The following is a 10725-nucleotide window of genomic DNA, read 5'->3' on the forward strand; positions in this document are numbered from 1 at the left end:
GGTTATTCCAGTTATCCGGCACAGACTCAATATGAGCAGCCGCGACCTCAGAGGGGTTGTTATGAGTGTGGTGATACTAGGCATATCATGTGAGATTGTCCCAGACTTGGGAGGGGTGGATTTCATCAGAACACTCCAGCTACAAGCTTTATTCCAGTTGATACTCCACATGCAAAGTCAGCTAGAGGTGGAGGACAGGCGGGTAGTAGGCACCTAAGAGGTGGAGGCCCGACCCATTGATTTAATCACTATGATTTGGCTGAGGCCAATACACCAGATGGTGTCGTTGCTAGTGCGATCCTGATTTTTATTATAAAAGGATATTTTCCTTAATTTGATTCGGTTCTGAATAATGAGGTGAGTCCTCCTATTATGCTCCACTTCTGGTGAGCTTCGTAAATTTGTGACCCACTTATATGTTTATCCCTGTTGGGAGATTTAAAGATGTGAGTCCGTGTCTGTTATTTTATTTCCGTACACCATTGAGGGCTATAAGTCCAAAAATAAATTTTATTATTCATTACAGTGAATTTAAGGTATTTCGGAATAATTGATTCCAATTTTTATGAATTATACGCCCTACCGGTATGAGGGTTCATTATATGTTGTGAAAATGGTTTATGAAATGTATTGAAAAGAAGAAATAAAGGAAATTAAAAATTTCAGTTGGGACAATGTGCAACATAATTATGATTCGGATTTGAGGACGAGATCCTCGCATTTTTACATGATGTGAAATATTTAAACCGGGCTGCAAGCCGCGATAGAAGTTATATAAGGACGAGGTCCTTGTGGTGAAATATTTATAAGTTTAAAATTATCCCTTGTGAAATTTAATTTGTGCAATAATATTAATAGGGAGTCATGCCGGTTAGGCTTATTTGATAATGCTTGTATATTTTCTATTCATATTTAACCATTTTCGTGCTGTAAATATTGAGTTTTAACCTATGAGGTGAGTGCCCAGGTGGCGTTAAATGTGACTCATTAATCCGAGTAAGTAATCATGAGGTCTTCATGTCTCACATTTTGTTGTCAGTATTGTGAAAATTCGAAATGAGGTGATAGTTAATATGAGATTAATTGATGATACTGAAATTAATTATGAACAGCTTTTAAGACCAGAGATGTGGTGATGAGCATACATATGATGTGCTTTATGTCATGATATCATTATGATAAGGCAATACTGAGATTAATGTTATTGATATATACCCTATGATATTTTGTTGAGTTGTGGATATGTTGTTAGGAGTTGTTTGGGTGTTACTCTGGCAGGTGGATAGGCCCAATTACAGGGGAGACTCTGCCGAAATTTTCTGAAAAATTTGGGAGTTAGAAAAATTTGGGGGATTGAGATGTGTGAAAGAAGAGATAAGTTATGTTGTGTATTTGAGGGCGAATGATCCTAAGCGGGGAATAATGTAGCACCCCAGAGAAAGTTTTGAATTACTTCAGCACTATTGAGAAAATTGATATGTGCATAGGCACGAGTTGCTATAGCCAGTTGAGACTAATACTGTGCGTTGTTGTGAGAAATCAGGCCTTTTGAAAATATTGGAGCGTAAGAAAATGGCCTTAAAGTTTTCAAGTTTGGATAAAAGAAATAAACTCAAATGAGATGATGTTGTCACGCTTATCTCAAATGCGGTAGCGTGGAATCAACCGTGAGTATATGTGTAAAAGTAAAATCATCAATTTGGTAACCTCAGAATAATTCTTAGAACGTTCGAGGACGAACGTTTGTTTAAGAGGTGGAGGATGTAACGACCCGACTTGTCGTTTTAAGAATTTATGCCCCGTTCAGTGACTTGAGGTCTCGACAGCTTCGCAATATGTATTATGACCCGCGGGTGTGGTCGAGTTTGATTTACTGAAGATTCGGAATTAAATTAAAAGAACAATCCTTATTTAGAAGCTTAAATGGAAAGAGTTGACTGGAGAGTTGACTTTTGAGTAAACGACTCAGGAATAGAATTTTGATGATTTCAATAGCTCCGTATGGTGATTTTGGACTTAGGAGCGTATCCGTAAAATTATTTGGAGGTCCGTAGTGGAAGTAAGCTTGAAATGGCGAAAAATTAAATTTTGGAATGTTTGACCGGGGGGTTGACTTTTTTATATCGGGGTCGAAATATTATTCTAAAAATTTGAATAGTTTCGTTATGTCATTTATGACTTGTGTGCAAAATTTAAAGTCATTCCGAATTGATTTAATATGTTTCGGTACAAGATATAGAATTTAAAAGTTCAAAGTTCATAGATTTGATTTGAAGTGCGATTCGTCGTTTTGATGTTGTTTGATATGATTTCAGGCCTCGAGTAGGTCCGTGATATGTTATGGAACTTGTTGGTATGTTCGGACGGGGTCCCGAGGGCCTCGGGTGAGTTTCGGATGCTTAACAGATCAAAGTTTGATTTGGAGGAGGAGCTGAAGCAGCTGGGCTACTGGTGTGATCGCACCTGCACGAAAAAAGGCCGCAGGTGCGAGCTCGCGGATGCGAGGAATGATTCGTGGAAGCGAAAATGCATGGGCTGTCCAGGCACCGCGGGTGCGAAAACAGTCATCGCGGGTGCGAAAACAGTCATTGCGGGTGCGAAGACCGCAGGTGCGAAGAAATCACCGCGGATGCGAAGACCGCAGGTGCGAAGAATTCACCGCGGATGCGAAAATCCTGGACAGAATGTTAAAAACAGAGGGGGCTCCGAGTTTTGCCATTTTTGGACCTTCAAGCACAGTTTTTGGGGCGATTTTGAGAGAGAATTCAAGGGAAACTGGAGGTAAGTCACTTGTGATCATTTCTACTCTATAATATTAAATTATCATCGAGAAATCCGACTAGATTATATGTTTTTGAGGTATAAATCGGGGGTTTGAACTTAGGGATTTGAAAATAAGATTTGAAGATTTGGAAGTCGAGTTGAGGTCGGATTTTGGTAAAATTGGTATGGTTAGACTCGTGGTTGAATGGGCTTTCGGATTTCATAACTTTTGTCGGGTTTCGAGATGTGGGTCCCACGGACGATTTTTGAGCTAATTTCGGATTTTTGTTGGAAAATTAGTATTTTCTTATGGAATTAATTCCAATAAATTTTATTGACTGAATCGAATTATTTGTGACTAGATTCGAGGTGTTTGGAGGTCAATTAAAGCAAGAAAGCGATTATGGAATATTGGCATAACTTCAAAAAGGTAAGTATCTTGCCTAACCTCGAGTGGGGGAATTATCCCTTAGGCATTGAGTCTTATGTGGAAATCATGTAATTGAAAATCATGTGCGCGAGGTGACGAGTACGTGCTTGGTTTATATGTGCAATATTATATCGGTTGAAATTCGTAGACGCCCTTAAGTATTAAATTAGAAAATTGGTGTAACTTATTAAATCCCTTATTTGTCATACCTCATTCCTTATTTGCCGAGGTTATTTTTATATGATAATTTAGTGTGATTGCCAATTGACTTTAATGTGAACTCTGTGTTTGTTTGAGTTTCCATTTTTATGGCAAACACTTTCATTATTGATTTTACCTACAAATAATTAAAATAAAAAATTTAGTTAATAAGATGAATTACTTTTCAGTTCACGTTGTGAAAAATTTGGTATTGAATTATAAAGGCCGTGAATCATATTGAGGCAAAGTGACAAATTGTGAAATATTATTCGGTTGAGTTGTTCACTCCCGAACATTTTGTTAAGATGTTGTGCACATTATGATCGAGTCATGGCTCCTTATTGTGGAAAAATAATGTGTTGTTGATTTCTGTGGCAAGTTGTAATATTTGAGCGCTTGATGTGCAATTTGTGATATGTTGTAATATTTGAGCACTTGATGTGCAATTTGTGATATGTTGTAAGATTTGAGCACTTGATGTGCAATTTGTGATATGTTGTAATATTTGGGCACTTGAGGTGCAAGTTTTATTATGCTGTGATATTTGGGCACTTGAGGTGCGATTTGTGAAATATTGTGATATTGATACGCATGCGGTGAGATAAGGGTGGCTTGAAACGCATGGCTAGTAGGGTAACTACTAGAAGTCATGCGGTGATATAAGGTCAGGGTGTTGAAATGCATGCGGTGAGATAAGGGTGGCTTGAAACGCGTGGCTAGTAGGGGAACTACTAGAAGCCATGCAGTGTGATAAGGATGGCTAAAACGCGGGATGCCATTTCGGAAAAAATGATTTCTTTAAAAATTAAATGTGAAGGCTCCCGCGGTGATATAAGAAAATGAGATATTGTGAATTTATTTATGATTTGGGACTAAGAGGCGGTACCTCAGGAGTGCCCTGTTGATATTTCTTTATTTATGTTTCTGTATTGGTGATTTTTTTTCATTGAATATGTAAATTCTTGTCTTCTTCCGTGATGTACTAGTTGACTTTGTTATCATGTGTTTTGTGTTCCTAGTTATATTGTGTTGGCTTTGGCTTTTTAGCACGTGACTCTGAAGAAGTATATTTCTGGGTTTTCTTACTGATTTTCGATGATTGAGTTGATTTAAATAAAAAGGAATTATTATTTTATTTTAAATTAAATAGTTTTACAACCAAACCAGTAGTTTATCTGATGCCTTAATTTAAGTGAAATGTTACTTTCTTCACCCAAATGAATTCTAAAAATAAATTCAATTCTTTGTTGATTTCTTACTTGATTTAAAAATTTTAAACTCACTTTAGTGGAAATAGATTGATCATGTGGATCTTATATACATTGAGGATATTTGGCACGTGAGTTGTTCGTCCAGTTGAGGTATGAATTGAGGGCACGAGGTGCCGGGGAAACATGATGATTTAATTATGGGCATGAGGTGCCGTGGAAGAGTAAAAATGGGCTGAGATCCGTGTTTACGAAAAATATGAAAATGGGCTGAGACCCGTATTTTATTTATGATTATGAAATGAGGTGTCACATGGTGACTTTTTAATTGAAAGAATTATATTGAAAATATTTATTTGGAGGGAGTTTTATTCAAAAAAATTATATGAAGGAATTATTTGTGAAAGACATTTATTTGAAGGACTTGATTTAATTGGGTGTAATTATATTTATTAATTGTTGAGGTGTTGAGGAATATTAATGGTATTCTTTTTGTCTGTTGTGCGTATCACTGGTTGTTTTATCCTTCCCTTATTGTTATTTTTTACTAGTATTTTCTATATTATATTGCACAGGTTATTAGACTAGTGAGTGTCTTGACTGTACCTCGTCACTACTCCATTGACGTTAGTCTTGATACTTACTGGGCACCGTTGTGGTGTGCTCACTCTACACTTCTACACATTTTTGTGCAGAGCGAGGTATTAGAGGTATCGGACTTGAGCAGAGTTAAAGCATGATCGTAAAGATTCAAGGTAGAGCTGCTTAGCCGTCGCAGTCCCTTGGAGTCTTTTCATTTCATTGTACTGTTAATTTGTATTCAAACAGTATTGTATATTCAGTCTTCGTGATCATTCCATGTATTCAGTTAGAGTTCTTGACTCTGTACTACCAGTCTTGGGAGGTTGTATATTGTGATTATTTCCGCTGTTGGTTTAAAAAAATGGCTTCAAAAGGTTATTATAATCGGCTTACCTAGTCTTAGAGACTATGTGCCATCACGACGCCTGTGGTGGAATTTTGGGTCGTGACAAATGGACTCTGGAATGCCCGCATATCTTGAAAGATTGGAAAAGATATTTATCAAGCCCTCCGTTACTATCGATACCGTAGGAAGGCAAACAATTGCTAATTTACTTAGCTGTCTCAGAGGTTGCGGAAAGTGACGTTTTATTCCGCGAAGACGAAGGATTTGCATTGGCTCGGGGACTAGACCCCGAGGTCATTGAAATCAAATGTAATTCCCAACTGGTAGTAAATCAGGTATACAGGATATTCGACACCAAAGAGGACGCATGCAACAATATGTAGTAAAAGTCAAGACTTTGCTCGTACGGTTCAGGGAGTGGTCAATCACCCATATCCCTAGAGAAGAATACGTAAAAGCAGACACACTGGTTAATCTGGGCTCGTCCACGAAAATAAAAGGATCAGACTCCTGTATGGTCGTACAACTCATGCATTCGGTATTAGATGTGGACGGTTAGTATAAAGTAAATGCGACCAATTTGGTCAGGGACTGGAGAAATGAGATCATCGACTATCTTGAGCACGACAAACTACCCCAAGATATAAAAGTATCCACAGGCACTCCGCACCAAAGCAGCTCGTTACAGCTTCTAGGGAGGCCAGTTGTATAGAAAGTCTTTCCAAGGCCCGTTGGTCCGATGTTTAGGAGCTTCCGAGGCTAATTACACCATGAGAGAAGTTCACGAAGGAATCGGTGGAAATCACTCGGGTGCTGACTTGTTAGTATTAAAGTTAATTACGGATGGAACAAGACAGGCCCCGGATGGAACAAGACACTATTGGTGCATCAACTGGCAGAACTATTGCATTTGGTATTGTCACCATGGCCATTCATGAAATCTAAGTGGGTTGAAGAAGGTCCTTACCAGAACATCAGCGAGCACGAAGTGCTCGATTTCCTGTGGGAGAACATAATTTGCAGGTTCGAAATACCAAAAGAAATAACTTGCGACAATGGGCCATAATTTATAGGCCCAAAGGTCACAAAATTTCTTGAAGACTTGAAAATCAAAAGAATCACATATTCTCCTTATCACCCGAGTGCAAATGGCCAAGCGGAATCGACAAATAAGGTGATTATTCAAAATCTCAAAAAGAGATTGGAAGCATCCAAAGACAAGTGGCCCGAAGAGTTACCGGAAGTGCTATGGGCATACCAAACGCCGGCTAAGTCTAGCACAGGAGAGACAACTTTCTCTCTAGTATACGGAGCATAAGCTCTGATCCCGGTGAAAGTGGGAGAACCTACCATAAGATACTTCCGGGCGGATGAGGAAGCAAACAACGAGGCGTTGCTGGTTAAATTGGAGTTGCTTGATGAATGCAGGAACTTAGCACACATAAGGATGGTAGCCGAGAAACAAAGAATGGAAAGATACTATAATCGAAGAGCCAACCTTTGTTACTTCAAAGTGTGAGACTTAGTTTTAAGAAAAGTGACTCAAAACACCCGAGGGCTCAATGCAGGGAAGCTGAGTCCGATATGGGAGGGTCCTTACGGGGTGTCAGCTGTCACCGGGAAAGGATCATATAAACTGGAAAATCAAAACGGAGTAAAATTGCCGAGAAACAGGAATGTGGCACACCTCAAAAGATACTATTGCTGATGAGCATATCCTGTACCGAAAGTATGTGTTGCACTCGTTTTCCCTTCGTCCAATTTTTATCCCAATTGAATTTTTCTGGCAAGGTTTTTAACGAGGCATCAACGAAAATCATACTACGAAGGAAGGCACGGAAACAACAAACCACTACGGGATGATTAGACAGTCTTTGGTTCGATAGCAAAGTTCCTAAAGGGAAACAAAGCTTGCTATCGGACCAAAAGCTACCCGACCATTCACGAGTGTCGCGTCACCACAAGCCTCTGGGGAGTGGTTAGATAATCTTTGGTTCGGTAGCAAAGTTCCTAACGGGAGATGAAGCTTGCTATCAGACTAAAAATTAACCAACCATTCACTAGAGGATCTTTTCAGAATACGGCAACCCGATTGCCATAAAAATCGGGACTACAAGATCCGGGAACAAGAATATATCATCGGGGACGGGGACTGCGCGACTAGCCCCGTAGAAACAAGTTGTACAAATTAGCCACAAGTAATGGAAATTTTTTTTCACCAAAACGAATGTTTATGTACATTTGAAGATAGAAGGAATAAAATAAAGTCCTTTTATTTTTATCTTGTTTCTTGTCCAACATATTTTTAATAAGATTTATGTCACTTTTGATCATTTTGGTACTCATTGATATGAGATACACGCGCAACGCGCGTGTCCAGAAATTAGTATAGAAATAAGAGACAATGATAGGGGCATGTAATATTGATTTTGATAAGAACACTTTTGAGAAGAAGACTTTCTCTCTTGCAAAAATACAAAGACTACCTTTTGATAAAGATTCTTGTTCATATTATTCCACCTTTCCACCAGATCCGAGGATTGTTCATACGAATCTTGGACCTATCTGTCATTCATCTTTGTTAGGAGAAATATTCGTTCAACCCACTCATTATTGGGTTAATCTTTCTCCTTATTTACTTCAATGTCATTTATTGCCATTTACTGTTAGTTATCTTTACATCAATATTCAGGCTTTGAGAATATTTTACATTTATTGTCTTCAATCATTCACGGGGTCTATCCCATCTACTGTACGTCTTCAAGATTAGTATCTAAAGTTATTATCCTTAACTAGACTTAACCTCTTGTTACATAAATTAAATAGTTTAACCGTAAGTTAAACTTTTTTTTCAAACAATATAGACACACGTGCAACGTTAAAAACGGACGTGGTGTTACAGGTTGTTTTTATTCACAAAGTTGTTAGTAATATTTTAAGAAAATAAAAGTTTATACAGTTGGTCTGGTTGATTGGGCCTGTATTCATTAACACCTTTGATTAATATTGCAGCTTGACCAGCAGAACGCCGGCCTACTGTGGCAATAGCAGGACAGAATTTCAGCGCGTTACCGTCCATTTCCATGGACTTTCTTATTCGCGCCTGCATTCATTGTGCAGTGAACTTGAACCCTCAATAGTATCTAGCAAAAGTCAGAAAGCCTGCGGGGAATTTCAAAGTCAATGATTCTGAAAAATGCCAAATATATGAAAGTGGACTTTTCTTAATATCAGGTCAGCCAAAAGTGGCTAAGTTCTCCTTATTATATCCTGATCACAAGTTTTGCGCTAACCAATAACCATGGTCACATTTCAGTAGCGTGAAACTAAAGAAATCACTTCATTCCAAAAGAAGTAAATACTACCAATCAATTTATCTAATTTTCAGTCTGATATTCAATAATAATTTGTTACTATTTTGGAAATTGAGAAATTGCATACCAAATTACTATGTAAAGATTTTATAGATAAAAATACTTCAATTATTTAGCAAAACAAAAGGTATCTAATGAAAAAATTGTCCCTAAATAACTGTTCGATGCAGGGACCAGGGGCAAAGCCACCTTTTGCTAAGGGTGGTGACCATCCTTCATTGAAATATTACAAAAATTATGTATATAAGTAAAACATTGACTTTAGATATATATAACATATATTGAACATGTTTTGACAGAATTTTTTTTTGCTTTTTTAAATCTGAATACCTTGGAAAAATTTCTCGGTTGGCCGCTGCCAAGGATGTACAAATATATGGGAATCTAAGATTTGAATTTGATGAATTCGACTTCAAATTTTTTAGCACTGGACTTATTGATCTACTCTTAAAATTATAAGCTCATAACATGATGATATAAGGTGGGAAACCAAATCCTTCTGATATGACATCGTCCCTCAAATCTCAAGCAAACCTCTCTGGCCTATTCCACACTAGTTTTTGGAACTGGATAACCTATAAAGAGATATTGGCTCACTTTTTTCTTACTCAACTGCAAATTATATTGTTTTATTTCCAAATATATATGTCGAATGGTGTCAAATACATAAAAACAATCAATTTGAAATAACAATCTAGTAACGAATAACAATCTTGATAACAATAGAATCCATCAATCAGATTTATTTGAGTAAAAGGTAAAGAGTTATGTATTTATATGAGGCATGAGAATATTTGTACTTTAAACTAGATCTTTTTAAACTCCATGTTCATCATAATTTTGAACTCATCAAAGTTAAGAACTCCATCACCATCAAGATCAAATCTTTGAATCATAGATTTGCAATTATCAACAGAGGTAGACTCACCAAGTTTACTCAACATCCTCTTCAAACTCTTAGGAGTAATTTGACCAGTTCCTTCCATTTCATACATCTCAAAAGCTCCTCTTAACTCACTCTCCTTATTCTTTTCCTCGACGTCACTTCCTTCCATTAATTTACTAAAATCCTCTAACCCTAACATCCCATCTCCGTCTGAATCCGATAGCCTCACCGCCATCTCCGCCTCCTCCTCCGTCAGCTCCCCTCCTACCGCCCTCACGCACCGCTGTAGCTCCGCTGGCGACACTTTTCCATCTCCGTCCTCGTCAAAGTACGTAAATACCCTCTCTAAATGATCACTATTTTCATTACTAGTATTGATTATACTCACAGAAAGAGTACTAGTACTGGCCGTCTGATCAATAACCTCATCGTCCTTGATTATGATCGGCTTTTTGGGTGAAAATCTATTCCTTAATCTTGAAAAAACAGACTTGTTATTTTCTGCAGAGCTAGAAGTAGTCTCCATGCACATGCTATATGCAAACTCCGACCTTAGTATCGTAAAAACAAAAACTAGCTAATTTGTAATATGAGAAGCAGAATATGATAATTAAGTGTATAACGGGTTAGTTGGACTTGACCAAGAAAAGTTTGGAATTTTTTGTGCTAGAGATGGTTGTTGCATGAAAATAACCATTGGTATTGGATGAAGGAAGAGGAAGAATTGGGTTATATATAGCAAATATAAATAGTTTAAGGGCTGAGAAAGCGATGGGCATAAAAAATTAAAGAAGTAGTAATGGGGAAAAGGTTAGTTAATGGCGGTTGGAAGTCGGCTTTCCGTGGGATTTGCGCGTACGGAAGCTTCGTAGTGGGTTTCAGTAATGAATATGTGTCAATTTCGTTGCCTTTTCTTTTTTAGGGTTCTCAAAAGT

General features: G+C 37.7%; 1 protein-coding gene across 1 annotated transcript; it reads right to left on the bottom strand.

Moving 5' to 3' along the window:
• Nucleotides 1-9567: 9567 nt before the first annotated feature.
• Nucleotides 9568-10506, bottom strand: LOC107808229 (putative calcium-binding protein CML19). The gene has a single exon (XM_016632733.2). The coding sequence runs from the start codon at nucleotides 10320-10322 to the stop codon at nucleotides 9711-9713; it is 612 nt and encodes a 203-aa protein (XP_016488219.1). The 5' UTR covers nucleotides 10323-10506; the 3' UTR covers nucleotides 9568-9710.
• Nucleotides 10507-10725: the final 219 nt, after the last annotated feature.

This window comes from Nicotiana tabacum, chromosome 22, assembly GCF_000715075.1.
Source record: "Nicotiana tabacum cultivar K326 chromosome 22, ASM71507v2, whole genome shotgun sequence".
Lineage (NCBI taxonomy): Eukaryota > Viridiplantae > Streptophyta > Magnoliopsida > Solanales > Solanaceae > Nicotiana > Nicotiana tabacum.